This window comes from Bos grunniens, chromosome 29, assembly GCF_055505025.1.
Source record: "Bos grunniens cultivar Pamir isolate PY7600 chromosome 29, Bosgru_T2T1.0, whole genome shotgun sequence".
Taxonomy (NCBI): domain Eukaryota; kingdom Metazoa; phylum Chordata; class Mammalia; order Artiodactyla; family Bovidae; genus Bos; species Bos grunniens.
Window position 1 is genome coordinate 709073 of NC_141193.1, and position 18728 is coordinate 727800.

General features: G+C 52.2%; 1 protein-coding gene across 5 annotated transcripts in view; it reads left to right on the forward strand.

The window, feature by feature from the left end:
• Positions 1-18728, forward strand: part of AP2A2 (adaptor related protein complex 2 subunit alpha 2) — a 67497-nt gene that overhangs the window by 11531 nt on the left and 37238 nt on the right. For all 5 annotated transcript variants that reach the window (XR_015157788.1, XR_015157789.1, XM_086384323.1 and 2 more), the window contains exon 2: positions 18419-18487. Coding sequence is in view for 2 of the 5 variants with exons in the window: in XM_086384323.1 (XP_086240449.1) it covers positions 18419-18487 (69 nt within the window). In the remaining 3 variants the exon portion in view is untranslated. The remainder of the gene's footprint in view (positions 1-18418; positions 18488-18728) is intronic.

An 18728-nucleotide genomic window follows, 5' to 3' on the forward strand; every position in this document is an offset into this window, starting at 1 on the left:
TGTGTGTACATATACCATATTCAGGACTTCCCTGGTGGCTCAGCCGGTAAAGATCCGCCTGCAATGCGGGAGACCTGGAATCGATCCCTAGGTTGGGAAGATCCCCTGGAGAAGGGAAAGGCTCCCCATTCCAGTATTCTGGCCTGGAGAATTCCATGGACTGCATAGTCCATGTGGTCACAAAGAGTCGGACACGACTGAGCGAGTTTCACTTCACTTCACTTCCATACCATATTTATTAAGGCTGTGTATACTCATCTGTCAGTGAACGCTTAAGCTGCCCCCATGTCTTGGCTGCTGTGAGTAGCGCTGCTGTGGACGCTGGGGTGCCTGCACCTTTTTGAATTAGGGTTTCTTCTGGGTGTGTGTCCAGGAGTGGGATGGCCAGATCATGTAGTAACTACTCTCCATAGGTGCTGCCCCAGTTTCCTTTCCATGGATAGTGGGCGAGAGTTCTCTTTGCTGCACGTCTTAAGGGCTCTCTCGCGCTCTCTTTTAAACTGGAGCAGGGCTGATTCACAGTGTTGTGTTAGTTTCAGGTGTGCAGCAAAGTGAGCCAGTCACACGCACTCGTGTGTCTACTTTTTAAAGATTCTTTCTCCTAATGGGTCTTTACAAAATGCTGAGTTGAGTTTGCTGGGCTATGCAGTAGGCCCATGTTGGCCATCCACTGCATATATAGCGGTGTGTATACATTGATCCCAGACTCCTGACTACTTCTTCCCTCCCCTCCACGGCTTCCTTCTTGGCAGGGTGGCCCTTTGCTGCTGGCATCTGGTTCCTGAAGGGTGCTTTCTTCTGTTCGTGTGAGAATGTCTACTGTCTGGGGTTTGCTCCTCTGCGTTGCCCCTCTGGTCTGAATTCTTTTTCTGCAGGTCTGTGTCCGTCTCTGGCTCGTGCTGGGAGCTGGCCCGGGTGCCTCGTGATCAGTGTCTGCCCATCACATGGACCAGTGATGGCCGGCATGGGTCGGGCTTCGGCAGAGGCCTCGCTGTGGGCCGAGGGGTGAGGGCTGAGGGTCTCTCTCACGAGGGAAGCCATGTGTCAGCCGTCTTCTCCGTCGTCTTCAGAGAAGCTTCAGGCTCCCTTCCTGCTGGGTGGGGAGGCGGGTGTGGGGAGCCTGGCTGCGGTTGCTCTGGGCGGGGGTCTCACTGCTCTGGGTGTCTGTCTCTCGGCTCTACTTTTCTGAGCCTCCCTCCAGCATGTGGTGGTGTCACCAGGCCTGCAGGTGGGTGTTCCTGCTTTGTGGGGGGCAGCCTGCTGTCTTCTGCTGGGATTTAGGGGTGTGGCCGGGCTGGGGGAGCGGCTGCTGCTCCTTCTGTCTCTTCCAGCCTGGCCCCCAGGGCCCCTCCTGAGGCACCTTCAGGTCCTGAGGCTGCCAGACTCTCTGACGAGGACTTGCTTCTTGCTGGTCCCTCCTGCGGGCGGCTGGAGTCCAGCTTGCTTTGTTAGATGAGTCCACAACCATGGTCTCTTTCCAGTGTCCAGGGCTGTGGTGGTGTCCACTCTCATCATAGTCTTCTCCTTTTAAATAAGTTTTGGATTGATTCTGTATATTACACACACACACACCATGCAGACCTTCATCACCTTAGTGGCCATTATCTATGCCATGGATTAACGGCTCCCTGAGGGAAGGTCCTGGGAAAGAATAATGTGACTGTGTGCTTTTACCTTTTGACTCCTGAGTGGAGTGATAATACCTTTTATTGTGAACTTAGTGTGGGTGGGTGGTTCTCACTAGACATGTTTGACATGAGTTTCTAGTAGAATTGCTGAGAGAACCTGGAATTCTGTGGCTCTTACTTTACTTCTTACTCGAGGCAGCAAGCGGGTGGGCTTGGTCTCTGTTCACAGAACACCTGCTTCTTAGGGCTCAGTTCACAGTGCTCCAGGCCCCAGAGGTCAGGGCAGGGGACAGGCGTCTTGGGAGGATCTGCCTCACAGGTGTGACCTGTGGCAACTAGGCAGTTTCTTGCTGGTGATGGAGCTTGGTAAATGGAAGTCTATGGGGACGCCAGTGGATTCTGTAATTGCCGATGATGAAATCAGTCAGGAGAGTCTGAATTCCTAACTTTTCGAAGAGTTACTTTGAACCCTGAGCTCCAACTTCTGAAACTGGAAATATTTGTAGAGTATATGTCATCGCGGTGGAGCACGGAAGGGAGCCTGCGTCAGGTAGGGTGTTCACAGAGGCCTCTCCAGGACACAGCACGCGAGCTGGGCCCGGAGGGAGCAAGGCTGGGCTGAGTTGCCCGCGTGGCCCTGCTCCAGGCCCCGAGAGCCCTGCGCGCCGCAGCACAGAGGGCGCGGCCCTTCCCCGCGGCAGTCTGAGTTCCCTGAGGTGTCGTGTGGGAGGCTGCTGAAGAGCCAGGTGAGTGACAGGTCCACCTGTACGTGAAGGCCTCTGGACCTCAGAGGAAGTGGGTCAGAGGAGGCCTTCGTGGGAGGCGAGAGGTGTTCTAGTCGCGATCGGATGTGCTGGCGGCAGTGGAGGGGGTGAGTGTCCTCCTGGAGGAGAGCGGGCCAGACCCCCGATAGGGTGGGCTCAGGGACAGGGAACCTCGTGCAGAGCTCTGCGCTGGGGAGGAGCACGCCACCTGCTCTGGTGGCTGTTCCGGGCGCAGTGACGCTCGTTGTTTCCTGGCTCAGTCACTTGAAAGCCCTGGGGACCGTTGCTAGTGCAGGACATCCGCTGCTCTCATGGGGCACACTCCGCTGGGTGTGCATTCCTCACCGGGCACCTGCTGAGCGCCAGGGGATATAGCTGGGCCTAAAACACGCAGAACTGCCCACTCCTGTGGAGCTTACATTCTGGTGGGTGGAAATAGAAAACAAAAAGTTGCATCATATGTGAGAAGACAGGATGTGCAAGAGGGAAACGTGCAGGTGAGGAGGTGGCGGGGGACACGGGGCTGTGGGCGCTCCACGCGTGGCCAGGGCTGGTCTTGCTCTGAAGGTGGCAGTTGTGCAGACTGGAAGGCACTGGGTCATGCTCTCGCTGGAGGGGACAGCAGGTGTGAAGGCCTTTGTGGGGGGCGATAGTCCGCATGTGGAAGAGACAGCAGGAGGCTGCGCGGCTGCCGCGGAGCAGGCCCAGAGGAAGGTAGGTCGGAGGTGAGGTCGGGATGCTGGAAGTAGGTCACAGGGAGAGGGCCTTGTGCAGAGCCTGTTCTTCCTCGTGTGCTAAACGCTGAGGGTGATGAGCTGTGGCCTCTCCCCCACAGGGGCCCAGCCCTTGTAGCCAGAGTGGAGAGTGTGTGAGGCGAGTAGTGAAAACCAGGGTAGTCAGCTCCTCAGGGAGGGCTGGCGATGGTCCGGAGAGGGTGGCCAGGTGTGGTGGCGCGGGGCACGCTCGGGCAGCCTTTCTGAGCTGCAGGTGCAGGAAGCGGGAGCGCCACAGATGGGCGGGACACAGCGGGGCTTGTGGGGGTCCCGGAATGACCGTGCCTGCAGGCGGGAGGTGCGGTGGGAGCGCTTGGCGTGGCAACCGCTGGAGCTGGTCGTGCGCACCTCCTCTGTGGCGTGGGGGCCGTCGACATGTCTTAAACAGCAGAGTGATGCTTTACCATTTATCTTTTATTAGTAGAATAGTAATTTTGAATGCAGAGGATGATTTTAGATGAAGTTTGAGGCAGGGAAGCCAGTTAGGACAAGGTTGATTGCTCTGGTCTGGAGGAGATGGCAGGCGTCTGAGTCCCGGCAGGAGGAGTGGAAAGGCAGGGGGATGTGGGGATCTGGGAGTCAGAGCTGCCAGGGCCGTGGGTGGGGAAGCACGCTATACCATAGAGGCTGTGACTGTGCAGCAGAGATGCCATTCAGTAAGGGTGGCAGAGTGAGGCCCTCATAAACCCACTCCTCTGTAAAAGCAGTGAAACACTAGCAAAAATGGTCAAACTCAACTGTGCTGGAGCTCTGGAAATAAACTAAAAGTTGACATAATCTCAGGAAGATTTATTCAAGTAAAACTGCTGAACCTCCAACTTGACTTCTTGTCGTTCTCCTCCGCCGTGACCTGGGTAGCTGACAGCCATGTCTTACAGCCCTTGCAGCGGCCTTGCAGCTCTTGGAAGGCCCAGATCGGATCTGGGGTCCCTCAGGAGTCCTCTGCTCAGAGCGGTGTTACTGACTGGCCTCGGCTCTCTGGAGGAGCCCATTTGCAGAGCTGATGAGGAGGAGCCCACCCTTGTGTCTTTGTTACGATCAAAGCTGGGGGCTGAAATAGTGGGAGTATCTGTGGCCCAGGGACCTGAGCAGCTCTGACAGACTGCTGTGGATCTTGAAGGGTGCTCGGCAGGGCTGTGTGTGTGCCCAGGGGGACCTGAGAGGGGCCTGGCCTCATGCTGTCTAGACCTGAGTCCTGCACAGACGAGAAGTGAAGGCAGAGGATAACTACCTGAGGGCTGAAAGTGGGCCTCAGCGTGTCCACAGATCTGGCAGCATCCGGACACTCACTAGTCAACACATGTAAGGACTCCCTGACTAGTCAGTCACTGATGACTCAGCTAACTGAGCAGAGACTCAGGGTAGCTGCAAACTGTGGGGACTTACAGGCTTCGCAGGAAAGTCCCTGAGCAGCAACAGCAGCAGCGACAGCCCCTGGGGAAGGGGACAGTCTGAATTCCAGGGCCGCCTCAGTGTATTTTCTGAAATGCCAGCTTTCAGTAAGAACTGATAAGATGCACGAAGAAAGAGGAAAATATGGTCTTTACACAGGAAAAATGTAGTCAGTAGAAACTGTCCTTGAAAGGGCCCAGACGTTAGGCTTAATAATACTCGACGAGGACTATAAATTGCTAAAGAACTAAAATAAACTATGCCCAAATAATTAATATATGAGAGTGATATCTCACCAAATAGAAGCTATCAGTAAAAAGGTAGATGCTATTTTAAAAAACATGAAATAGGAATTCTGGAGTTGAAAATACAATAACTGAAAAATGAAAATTCACTAGAGGGGTCAAGAGTAGATTTGAACTGGCAGAAGAAAGAAATCAGTGAATTTGGGAATAGGATTTTTACTTTAATTAAATTAAGATCTAAATTAAGGTAAGCACAGATCCAGTTGAGGAACAGAAAGCAAAAAGAATGAAGAAAGATGAACAGAGCCTCAGAGACTGTGGGACACCATCAGGTGCACTGTTGTTCAGTCGCTAAGGCCTGTCTGACTCTTTGTGACCCCACGACTGCAGCACACCAGGCTCCTCTGTGCTTGCTGTCTCCTGGAGCTTGCTCACATTCGTGTATGTTGAGTCAGCGGTGCTGTCCAGCCATTTCATCCTCTGCCCTCCCCTCTCCTTTTGCTTTCAATCTTTCCCAGCATCAGTCTTTTCCAGTGAGATGGTTCTTTGCATCAGGTGGCCAGAGTATTGGAGCCTCAGCTTCAGCATCAGTCCTTCCAGTCAATATTCAGCGTTGATTTCCTTTAGGATGGACTGGTCTGATCTCCTTGCAATCCAAAGGACTCTCAAGATCCAGTACCACAATTTGAAGTCATCAATTCTTTTGTACTGAGCCTTCTTTATAGTCCAACTCTCACATTCGTACGTGACTACTGGAAAAACCATTGCTTTGACTATAAGGACCTTTGTCGGCAAAGTGACATCTCTGTTGTGCTTTTTAACACACAAAACCATTTTTCATAAATGAAGAAATTAAGGTATTGCTAAATAAACAAGAATGAGGAAATTTCTTGCTAGCAGACCTGTGCTGCAATAAATATTCAAGGGAGAACTTCCTTGGTGGCCCAGCGGTTAAGAATCCACCTGCCAATGCAGGAGACACAGGTTCGATCCCTGATCTGGGAGGCTCTCACTTGCTGTGAGCAGTTAAGCCCGTGCACCACTACTGGGCTTGTATGTCCCATACTCGGCAACAAGAGAAGCCACCGCAGTGAGACGCCCGCTCAGTGCATCTGGAGAGTAGCCCCTGCTTGCTGCAGCTAGAGAAAGCCTGCGTGCAGCAGCAAAGACCCAGCACAGCCAAAAATAAATAATTTTTAAAAATGCTAAAGGGAGTGGTCAGGCAACGATGAGGGATACTCGATGGTAGAACACATGCAGAAGTAGAGAGCAGTGGTAAAGGCGGCTGCGTGGGCAGATCTACGAGACTTTATGTTTCTGTAACGTCTGCTCTCCTACCTGACTTACAAGAAAACTGCATAAAACAGTAGTTTTTAACTAATTTTAATATAGTTTAAATAAAATTCCCAGGTACACAGGGGACATTCTTCAGAATAGACTGTATGTTAAGCTATTAAAAAAAAGCCTCAACTTTTAAAGGATCCAAACCATACAAAGTGTGTTTACCAGCCACAGTGGAGTGAAGTTAGAAATCCGTGGGATTCTCCAGGCCAGAACACTGGAATTGGGAGCCGCTCGCTCCTCCAGGGGATCCTCCCAACCCGGGGTTGAACACAGGTCTCCCACATTGCAGGCGGATTTTTTACCAGCTGAGCTACAAGGGAAGCCCAAATAAAATTATACTGATGATCTTGTAATGTTTAAATGTATAATTTGTATGACAAAACTACCGCACAGGAGGAGGGAAGGAACAGCGCTATATTGGAACAGAATTTCTCTATACTACTGAAATTTTTCCTTTGGCCGTGCCACATGGCTTGTGGGATCTTAGTTCCTTAACCAGGGGTTGAACCCAGGCCATGGCAGTGAACGTGCCAAGTCCTAACCATGGACTGCCAGGGAATTCCCTAAAATTAAATTTATATTAATCAAACTAGATTGTTTTAAGTGTTAATTACGATCCCCAGGCAGCTACTGGGAAAGTAACTAAAAAACAAATAGTAAAAAGAAACGGAGTTGAACTGTGTACTGAAAAGCACTTCTGCTTCCCGGCTGGCACCAGTGGCGAAGAGCTTGCCAGTGGAGGAGACACGGGCTCCATCCCTGCGTGGGGAAGATGCCCTGGAGAGGGGCGTGGCAACCCACTCCAATGTTCGTGCCTGCAGAATCCTATGGACAGAGCAGCCTGGAGGGCTACAGTCCATAGAGCTGCAAAGCTGGACAGGACTGAAGTGACTTAGCATGCATGGTGTGCAAAAGAAGGCAGTGGAAGAATGCAGGAACCTGACAGCCATTAGGAAACATAGCAAAATCGCAGGCATAAATCCTCCCTTATTAGTAATTATCTTAAATGTAAATGAATTAAGCCCTTGAATGAAAAGACAGGTTGGCAGAATGGGTTAAAAAAAAAAGCATGGTCCAACTAAATACTTTGTTCAAAAGACACTGTAGATTAAAAGGCATAAACAAAAGATGCTAGTGCAAGGAAGAAAATGATATGCTTTGCAGACAGTAACCAGAGAGAGCTGGAGTGGCTGCACTAATATCGGACAAAAGAGACTTTCTAACGAACTGTTATTAGAGCCGTAGAAGCGTATTTTACAATGGTAGAGGGTCAGTATATCGATTCTTTTTTTGTGATCATGCCTCATGGATTGCGGAATCTTAAGTTCCCTGACCAGGGACTGAACCTGGGCCATGGCAGTGAAAGTGCTGAGCCCTAACCACTGGGTCGCCGGGGAGTTCCAGTTCTAAACCCAGTACCAGAGCCTCAAGGTACATGAAGTAAGATACACGAAGAAATGAAGGGAGAGACAGACACTGCAACAGTCATGTCAGTAGTTGGGATGTTAGTACCTGGTGCTCAGTAATAGACAGTGGACGGAGAGCAGCAGTGAAGAGGAGATGTCACCGTCAGCCGCCGGACCTCACGGGCCTCTGTGGCGGGTGCCGCCGGCAGAGCAGGTGTGCACGTTGTTCTCAGGTGCCCGGAAACGTCACTCAGAATGCACTGTATGTTATCAGGATGCACTGTATGTTATCAGGATGCACTGTATGTTATCAGAATGCACTGTATGTTATCAGGATGCACTGTATGTTATCAGAATGCACTGTATGTCATCAGGATGCACTGTATGTCATCAGGATGCACTGTATGTCATCAGGATGCACTGTATGTCATCAGGATGCACTGTATGTCATCAGAATGCACTGTATGTTATCAGGATGCACTGTATGTTATCAGAATGCACTGTATGTTATCAGGATGCACTGTATGTTATCAGGATGCACTGTATGTTAAGCCGTTAAAAAAAGCCTCAAAGGATCGGAATCATACAAAGTGTGTTCACCAACCACAGTGCAGTGAAATTAGAAATCAGTAACTGTGGGCAGGAATCCCTTAGAAGTATTGGAGTAGCCCTCATAGGCACAAGAGAGTCTGAAATGCAGTGCTGGAGTGCAGTCTCAAAAATGACAGAATGATCTCTGTTTGTTTCCAGGGCAAATCATTCAGTATCACAGTAATCCAAGTCTGTGCCCCATCCACTAATGCCGAAGAAGCTGAATTTGAATGGTTCTGTCATGACCTACAAGACCTTCTAGAACTAACACCAAAAAAGATATCCTTTTCTTCATAGGGGACTAGAATGCAAAAGTAGGAAGTCAAGACACGCTTGGAGTAACAGGCAAGTTTGGCCTTGGAGTACAAGATGAAGCAGGGCGAAGGCTCACAGAGTTTTGCCAAGAGAACACACTGGTCACAGAAAACACCCTCTTCCAACACCACAAGAGATGCCTCTACATCTGGATATCACCAGATGGTCAATACCAAAATCATATTGATTATATTCTTTGCAGCTGAAGATGGAGAAGCTGTATACAGTCAGCAAAAACAAGACCAGGAGCTGACTCTGGCTCAGATTATGAACTCCTTGTTGCAAAATTCAGACTTAAATTGAAAAAAGTAGGGAAAACCACTGGACCCATTCAGGTATGACATAAATCAAATCCCTTACGATTATACAGTGGCAGTGACAAATAGATTCATGAAGTTAGATCTGATAGAGTGCCTGAAGAACTATAGACAGAGGTTTGTGACATTGTACAGGAGGCAGTGATCAAGACCATCCACAAGAAAGATAGATGCGAAAAGGCGAAATGGTTGTCTGAGGAGGGCTTACAAATAGCTGAGAGAAGAAGTGAAAGGCAAAGGAGAAAAGGAAAGAAATACCATCTGAACGCAGAGTTCCAAAGAATAGCAAGGAGAGATAAGAAAGCCTTCCTCAGTGATCAATGAAAAGAAATAGAGGATAGTAATAGAATGGGAAAGACTAGAGATCTCTTCAAGAAAATTAGAGATACCAAGGGAACATTTCATGCAAAGATGGGCAGAATAAAGGACAGAAATGGTATGGACCTAACAGAAGCAGAAGATATTAAGAAGAGGTGGCAAGAATACACAGAAAAACTATACAAAAAGATTTTAATGACCCAAATAACCATGATGGTTTGATCACTCACCTAGAGCCAGACATCCTGGAATGTGAAGTCAAGTGGGCCTTAGGAAGCATCACTATGAACAAAGCTAGTAGAGGTGATGGAATTCCAGTTGAGCTATTTCAAATTCTAAAAGATGATGCTGTGAAAGTGCTGCACTCAGTATGCCAGCAAATTTGGAAAACTCAGCAGTGGCCACAGGACTGGAAAAGGTCAGCTGTCATTCTAATCCCAAAGAATGGCAGTGCCAAAGAATGTTCACACTACTGCACAATTGCACTCATCTCACACACCAGCAAAGTAATGCTCAAAGTTCTCCAAGCTAGGCTTCAACAGTACGTGAACTGAGAACTTCCAGAAGTTCAAACTGGATTTGGAAAAGGCAGAGGAACCAGAGATCAAATTGCCAACACCTGTTAGATCATAGAAAAAGCAAGAGAATTCCAGAAAAACATCTATTTCTGCTTCATTGACTATGCTAAAGCCTTTGACTGTGTGATCACAACAAACTTCGGAAAATTCTTAAAGAGATGGGAGTGCCAGACCTCCTTACCGGCCTCCTGAGAAACCTGTGTGCAGGTCAGGAAGCGACACTTAGAGCTGGACATGGAACAACGGGCTGGTTCAAATTGGGAAAGGAGTACATCGAGACTGTATCTTGTCACCCTGCTTATTTAACTCATATGCAGAGTACATCATGCGAAATGCTGGGCTGGATGAAGCACAAGCTGGAATAAGATTGCCGGAGAAATATCAGTAACCTCAAATATGCAGATAACACCACTCTTATGGCAGAAAGCGAAGAAGCACTGAAGAGCCTCCTGATGAAGGTGAAAGAGGAGAGTGAAAAGGCGGGGTTAAAACTCAACATTCAGAAAACTAGGATCATGGCATCCGGTCTCATCACTTCATGGCAAATAGATGGGGAAACAATGCAAACAGTGAGAGACTTTGTTTTCTTGGGCTCCAAAATCACTGCAGATGGTGACTGCAGCCACGAAATTAAAAGATGCTCCTTGGAAGAAAAGCTATGACAAGCCTAGACAGCATGTTGAAAAGCAGAGAGATCACTTTGCTGACAAAGGCCCGTATAGTCAAGGCTATGGTTTTTCCAGTAGTCACCTATGGATGTGACAGTTGGACCATAAAGAAAGCTGAGCGCCGAAGAATTGATGCTTTTGAACTGTGGTGTTGGAGAAAACTCTTGAGAGTCCCTTGGACTGCAAGGAGATCCAACCAGTCTATCCTAAAGGAAATCAGTCCTGAATGTTCATTGGAAGGACTGATGCTGGAGCTGAAACTCCAATACTTTGGCCACCTGATGTGAAGAACTGACTCATTGGAAAAGACCCTGATGTTTGGAAAGATGGAAGGCATGAGGAGAAGGAGACAATAGAAGATGAGATGGTTGGGTGGCATCACGGACTTGGTGGACATGAGTCTGAGCAAGGTCTGGGAGTTGGTGATGGACGGGGAGGCGTGCTGCCAGTCCCTGGGATTGCAAAGAGTCGGACAGGACTGAGCGACTGAACTGAATGAGAGAAAATTTGGGAAATTCACTAATCTGTGGAAATCAAACACCCTCCAAAAAGAGGACACAAGGGAGATTAAAAAAATACTGTGAGATAAATGAAGATAAGATCACAGCACAGCAGGGCCTTCCCTGGCAGTTCAGGGGTTAGCAGTCCTTACTGTCACTGCAGAGTGCCTGCCTTCAGTCTGTGGCCTCCGAGGAACTAAGATCCCACAAGCCGTGTGGTGTGGCCCCCAAAAGACAAAAGGCAGATAGCCTAAGTAAAGACGGGTAAAGTAGATACACAGACGTCCAGGTGAAAACAGAAGCCATTAGGCAACTGCAAATCAAAAACACAGTGACAGCCACTTCTCACACCCTAGGATGGCTAGAATTGAAATGACGGACGTAACAAGTGTCGGCAAAATTGTGGAGAAATTGGAACCCTGGCTCTTTCATAGTGGTGAGTAAGATGGGCTTTCCTGGTGGCCAGTGGTGAAGAATCCACCTGCCAATGCAGGAGATGGGGTTTGATTCCTGTGTCGGAATGGCAGGAAGAAATGGCCAGAAGAAAATGGCAACCCACTCCAGTATTCTTGCCTGAGAACTCCCACAGAGGAGCTGGCGGGCTACAGGCCATGATGTCTCAAAGAGTCGGACAGGACGGAGCAAGGAGACGACGACCACAGCAGAGACGGTGCTGCCTTTGGGAAGACATCTCGTCAGTTCCTCCGAGTTAGACGTGGAGCTGTCATTCGACCCAGCAGTTCTAGAAATGTGGATTCACACAAAAACTTGTTCATAAATGTTCCTAGCAACATAGTCATAGTAACCAAAAAGTGGTAACAAGCCCCAGATTCATCAAGCGATGGACAGATGACCAAATGTGGTGTATCTGTATAACGCAGTATTATTCAGCAGTGAGAGGGGATGAGGTCCTGACCCAGGCTACCTTGAAACAGTTGTGGCGTCTTCTGTGAGTGCTGAAGGAGACTGGCCACAGAAGAACATGGACAGGTTGTTTGTGTGTGAGGCGTTTAGAGGAGGTGAGCCGTGGAGATGAAGAGTGGAGCCTGGCCGAGGAGGGAGGGGTGAGCAGTGACTGCTGGAGGGTATGGGGTTTCTTTTTGCGGAGATAAACATCTTCCAAAATCAGACAGTAGCGATGGATGCACACCTCTGAATGTGCTCGAAGTCGCGGAGTTGTGCGCTTCAGATGAGTGAGTTGTGGGAACATGAGTTACGTCTCACTCCGTTGTTAAAATAAGACACACTGTTAGCGTTTGTCTGGACCAAGCTGGTTTTATCTTCTGTGGCACAGCAGCTCTCAGTGTTCCCTGAAGTCTTTGGTTCCCGGCCACTGTTTGAAGGATTTCTGCTCTGAGGCCCAGCCTTCCTGTGCACTAGAGGCAGCATAAAGGGAGAACTCCGAGAATAGTCCTGACGGCCTGTGTGCGCTCAGGCGGTCCGTGGTGTGGCCCTCGTCACGCGCTGTGTGGGGCTCGGCTCCCGCGTGAGGCAGGAGAGGCCGGGCCCGGCCTGGGGCGCGGTCCTCCCCGCGTCCGCCCGCAGCACAGCCTGCTCTCTTCAGAAGCAGGCTTTTCTGTTGTCAGTTTTGGGCTTTTGGCTTCTTCAGGGAAGTCATTGCACACACAGACTGAACTTCTTTGTTTCGATCAAGTTTTATTGTAAATTTCAGACTTATGGCTGTAAGATTTTTGCGGTTTGCTGTGTTAGTTCTCTGAGCTGGGATAGGCCCCTGTGCTTTTCGTTTGAAATTAGGCTATTCTGAGAACACTTGGCGCTGTAAGCTGAAGAGCTCAGCTGGCAGACAAGAAGGAGTCGTTACCCAGCACGTTGTGAACCAGCGTGTAATTCCAGGAGAAAGAACCGGGCGGTGATGTAGAACTCCAGGCTGTTTTCCAAAGCCTGTCCCTTTGGAGTGCGTTCTTTGCTCCTGACCAGGTGCATACTGTAGCTTGTTTGGGGGTGGTGGTTGTAGGCCGGTCTGGGTTTCTCATTAACTCCCAGAGCTCCGACATCCACTGTGGGAACTGCCTGTTAGAAGCTTGGTGTTTTCTGTGGCCTACAGGCCTGCCGTGTTCTGGTGGGGTCCGCACGGGGGTCTTGCTGCAGGCCTTTGAGGCTCAGCCCCACATCCGGCTGCTCTGGCTGCGGCCAGCCCGTCAGGATGGGCTTCTGAGTCAGGGTGGGCAGCCACCTCTCCTTCTCCAGGTCTGCTGCTTTTTCTGAAAAGAGCAGACTTTTTGCTACAGCTGCTCCCAGCAGTGTGGGCCGGCGGGGCTTGGTGGCGAGGTGCTTGGCCGGGAGGGCCGTTCACTCTCATGAGCCTGGGGGTGGCGCCGGGCTCGTGTTTCTCCCCGGCGTCCTCACCACGTGGAGGAGGGTGGCGGTGTAGTGAATTTGGGTCATAAGTGTGGATTTGGATGTGTTGATCTGTCTGTGGTGTGTCTCCCTCATGGCCTGTTCCGGGAGAGTCAGAACCTGAGCAGTTCCTGGGTGGTGGGGGTGGGGAGGGGCGTCCCCAGGGCCGTGGGGGTCCCCAGGCCTGTGAGGGTCCTCTGGGCCTGTGGGGGTCCTCGGGCCTGTGGGGGTCCCCGGGCCTGTGGGGGTCCCCGGGGCCGTGGGGGTCCCCGAGGCTGTGGGGGTCCTCTTGGCCTGTTGGGGTCCCCAAGGCCGTGGGGGTCCCCGGGCCTGTGGGGGTCCCCGGGGCCGTGGCTCAGGCACAGCCTCGCTCTGCGGAGCCGGAGCACTGCCAGCCCGTGAGGGCCACTGTTTATGTCCTCGGTCCCCGAGGTGTTGTCTTCCCCGGGTGATGAGGGCACCCAGGCACAGTCCAGCCAGTGGACCCAGTGGTCCAGCCCAGACCTGAGCCCCCTAGGGTCAGAGACCTGAGGAAGTCTCATTTTCTTCCTTGTATCAGCTGCTTTTTTTCCCCAGATGTTCAAAGGATTTTTTTTTCTTTCTTTTTTGGCTGTGCCTTGAGGCTTGCGGGTGTGTTACCTGGCAGGGGACGGACCCTCAGCTATCAGCCGTGAGGGCGTCAGCAGTTGTGGCTCGCGGGCCCTGGAGCACAGGCTCAGTGGCTGCGGCGCGCGGGCTTCGTTGCCCTGTGGCGTGCGGGACGCTCCTGAATCAGGGCCTGGCCTGCGTCCCCTGCATTAGCAGGTGTGTTGCTCACCCCTGAGCCGCCGGGGAGGCGTCTTCATTTCTGTTTGCTCTGAACGCTTTTGTCTCTTCACTCTTCGCACCTTCCACTTCTCCTCAGACCTCTGTGTGTGGCTTCTGCTCTTTTTCTTTCCGGCTGTGCTGCACAGCTTGTGGGGCCTCAGTTCCCTGGGCAGGGATTGAACCCAGGTCCTTGGCAGTGAGCGCACAGGGTCTTAACAACTGGACCGCCAGAGAATCCCCTCTTTTTATTCATTTTTGAAATGATTTTTAAATTCTGTTTTACCTGATTTCTCTTACCTAGCATCTGAGTTGTTCTGTGAATTTTTTAGTCCCTTCTCCGCTTTTCTTGCTGTTCACCGGCTTGTCTGGGGCTGGAGGCTCCAGTGCTGCTCTGTCTGTGGGGCCGTCTGCCTGCTGCGTGGCATCTCTGTGTGGGCTGTGACCCGGTCCCCTGCGATGTTCTTTAGGTGAGGTTAGTCCTCCGGACTGGGACACAGTCCAGGGTGGCTCTCCTGTCGCGCAGACGCCCTCCTCTGCTGTCTCCGCCGGGCAGTGCTCTTGGCATCTCTGAGCCAGGAGCAGTGCCCACGCTCTGCCCTGGGGGGTCCCCTGGGTCTGTCCCTTCTGCCTCTTCATGCTGCTCATGGGGTTCTCAAGGCAAGAGCACTGAAGTGGTTTGCCATTCCCTTCTCCGGTGGACCATGTTTTGTCAGAACTCTGCACCGTGACCCGTCCGTCTTGGGTGGCCGTACACGGCATGGCTCCTAGTTTCATTGAGTTAGACAAGGCTGTGGTCCATGAGGTCAGATTGGTTAGTTTTCTGTGCTTGTGGTTTCCAGTCTGTTGCCCTCTGATGAAGAAGGATAAGAGGCTCGTGGAAGCTTCCTAAGGAGAGACTGACTGTGGGGGAAACTGGGTCTTGTTCTGATGGGCGGGGCTGTGCTCAGTAAATCTTTAACCCAATTTTCTGTTGATGGGCGGGGCTGTGTTTCCTCCCTGTTGTTTGACCTGAGACCAAACTTTGGTGGGGGTGATGAGGATAATGGCGACCTCCTTCAGAAGGTCCCATGATGCACTGCTGCACTCAGTACCCCCAGCCCTGCAGCAGGCCCCCGCCGACCCACGCCTCCCCAGAGAACCCTGGGCACTCCTGGGCAAGTCTGGGTCAGTCTCTTGTGGGGTCACTGCTCCTTTCTCCTGGGTCCTGGTGCACACAAGATTTTATTTGTGCCGTCCCAGAGTCTGTTTCCCCAGTCCTGTGTAAGTTCTGTAATCAAATCCTACCAGCCTCAAAGTCACATTCTCTGGGATTTCTCTGTACCTTTGCCAGATCCCCAGGTTGGGAAATCTGTTATGGCTCCTGGTGGTGGATTAGTTGCTAAGTCTTGTGACCCCAGGGACTGTAGCCTGCCAGGCTACTCTGTCTGTGGGATTCTCCAGGCGAGAATACTGGAGTGGGTTTGCCATTTCCTTCTCCAGGGGTTTCCCGACTCAGGAATTGAACCTGGGTTTCCTGCACTCCGGGCAGATTCTTTGCCAATGGAGCTGCGAGGGAAACCTGTGGGGTTATGGGTCCTAGAACTTTACCAGCGAGAATTTCTTTGGTATAATTGTTCTGCAGTTTGTGGGTCGTCTGCTCGGCGGCGCTGTGGTGGGGTTAATGGCGACCTCCTCCACAAGGGCTCAGGTCACAGGCTGTGTGACCCGGGGAGCCACACCTGGAGCCTTTGCCCCGCGGCAGGCCGCTGCTGAGCTGTCCCTCGCGGGAGGCTCAGAGGTCTGGCTCAGGCTCTGGTCCTGGTGCTCACAGGGTTTTGTGTGAGCCCTCTGAGCGTCTCTGGTGGGTGTGGGGTTTGATTCTAAACGTGACTTTATCCCTCCTGTCGTCTTGCTGGAGCTTCTTTGCCCTTGGACGTGGGGTGTCTTTTTTTGGTGGGATCCAACATTCTCCTGTCGATGGTTGTTCAGCAACGAGTTGTAATTTTGGAGTTCTCGCAGGAGAAGATGAGTGCGTGTCCTTCTACTCCGCCGCCTCGCCAGGTAAGGCGCTGAGCATCACTGAAGGCACGCGGCTTGGAGTCTGGCGGGGAAGCACCGGAGCAAGAGTGAGCACGGGGACGCAGCAGTGCTGGCCTTTGGCCACCTGGTGGGAAGGACTGAGTCATTGGAAAAGACCCTGATGCTGGGAAAGGTTGAAGGCGGGAGGAGAAGGGGACTAGAGAGATGGTCGGATGGCATCACTGACTCGATGGCCATGAGTTTAAGCAAGCTCCGGGAGTTGGTGATGGCCGAGAAAGCCTACGTGCTGCAGTCCATGGGTTCACAAAGAGTTGGACATGACTGAGCGACTGAACTGAATTCCTCCTGCCTGCCCGCCGTGGTGTGTTGGCGTGAGGCCTTGTGGCTTTCAGTGCTTTCCTTATCAAGGGAGCTGTGCTCAGAGATGCGAAGTCATTGTCCCTTGGTTGCAGAGCAAACCAGAGGCAGTGCTCGGATCCAGCCTTAGGGCCCCGCTCCAGAGCCTGCCCTTGTCCTTGGGAGAGCCTTCGCGCCGCTTGTGAAAATGAATGTGTGTGTGTGCGTTGCAAATCGGCCAGGCTTTGGCTAACAGGCCCCAGCTTCGTGCCCCCGCCTTGGAGGTAGGGCACGCCCCCAGGGCCCCCTCAATCCTGTGCCTCCTCCCCCTGAACTCCAGCCTCGTGCCTGCAGTTGTGGGGTGCCTTCCCCGCCGTGGGCAGTAGCTGTTGACCCCCTCCGTTCTGCATGCTGCCCTCTGCGCTCCCAGTCCTTTGTCATTTCTGCTCAGCTAAGTTCCTGCCACGCAGGCCTGTTTCCCTCGGGCTTGGCGGACAGAGCAGAGTTCGCCTACCAAGGAGCAGCACAGACCAGTTCTTGCACTCTCAGGAGAAGCACACTCACACAGACGCATGCCAGCATGGGCACACGTGCAGCTGCGCCCGCGGGCACGCAGAGTGGCACACGCCCGTGGCTGCCTGCCCGTGCTCAGGCCACACTGTGGTGCCCCTGCAGGTCCTGTGGGCGGAAGGCGCCCATGGCCTGGTTCCGTAGCCCTCTCACCCAGTCGGTAAAGGCTGCTGCCGCGGGCGGTGCCTTTTCAGGAAAACTTCAGGAAGGTTTGTGCTTGACCCACTGCCCCGCCTGCAGCTTTGTAGGGTGCCCTTGAGTGCTGGGGCGCCTCTTCCGGAGGAAGAAGCCAGCACTCGGGGCTGGGAAGGAGAGTCCAGTCCCCTTGGCCTGCCCCTCGCTCACCAGAGCTGACCACTGTGCTCGTGTTAAAGACCCCCAGCCTCTACTCACCCCGCAGTCCCCAGGTGGAGCATCGTCTCCCTGAGGGCAGAAGTGTTTTAACCTGAGTCTGGGCACTTTGAGCAGTGCCTGGTGGAGGAGCTTGCGGCTCCGCCCGGCTGGGGCCTTGCTAGAATAGAAGGGGCTCGACGGAGGATTCATTTTGGAGAGGTGCAGCCCTGTTTGTTAGCAAGTTAGTGGTGAGAGATAGCTGGTGCTGGGAGTTCCCTGGGAGGAGGTTGCCTCTCCAGCAGCAGTGGAAGCTGGGTGGTGGGCCATGTGTCTTCAGGGCGTCTGTGAGTGCCCAGCCTGTCGGTGGCCCCGGGCGGTTGCTGTGGAAACTTCTCCTCCCTCTGGGGTGGGGACTTACTTGCCTGCATTCCTGCTTTGAAGCAGCAGCGGGGACCTTACAGAGGGAGCGCACAGCTCAGCCTGCGGTGTGACGAGCAGCCTCCTCTGTGCGGTGCTGTTGAGACGTGTGGCCCCGGGAACGGCGCCTGCTCCTCAGGCCTGTGTACACAGCTGTCAGGGGGCTGAGATGAGCACACAGGCAGACCGTGGGGAGGAGGGTGAGGAGCGCAGAGCGGGGTGTGGGGGTGTGACTGTCAGCTAGTATGTCTTCCTTCCTTCTTTATGTAATGGACGGTCCCCAGACTTCACTGCTTACTATAGAAGGGCACCTGTCAGATGTTGTGGGTTGGTGAATTTCATAAAGAAAATTGGAAGCCTACAGTAGTTAAAACTTGATGCTTTAAAAAATGATCTTGAAGTAAAAGTCACCTTTTGGAGCAGTCGCTTAGCTGAGAGTGGTTTATCATGGAGCATGCTCAGCGACGCCGCGCGCCCGGCCCGGGACTGTGGCGAGAAGGCGAGCAGAGCAAGCTGCGCGCCGTTGGGGGGCTCCCCTCACTCTAGGAGCGTCCACAGACTCGCTGGTCCTGACGAGGGGCTGCGCCCGACCGATGGCCTCAGGTGGAGGCAGGTGGCCTCTCCCCTGGGCTCCTGTGAGCCTGGTCCTGCCTTTAGCGGATGTGTCACTGCTGTCAGGAAAGAGGTGTTTGTTTAGAAATCAGTTAAAGTAAGATGCCTTTGTGTTTTCTCTTTTTAGGCAAAAGTAAAGAAGCAGAAATAAAGAGAATAAACAAAGAGCTGGCAAACATTAGATCCAAATTTAAAGGTAAGAGTGTCTAACCGTTGTCCACACACAATATTCTTTTGCAAAAGGGGCTTAATCTCTTAATCGCATCTTTGTTTTTTTCATTTCAAATCAGAGCGAAGGCCTCAGTACAGATGCTGTCCTGGCTCTGTTGATGTTTAAAGTAAAGCCGGTGGTTATTCTGGAGTAGTTTGATGGTCTGTGTAGAGTTGATTCTGGATAGCGGGGCTCCTCCCCCGTCCAGCCTTTTCCTGGAGCTGGG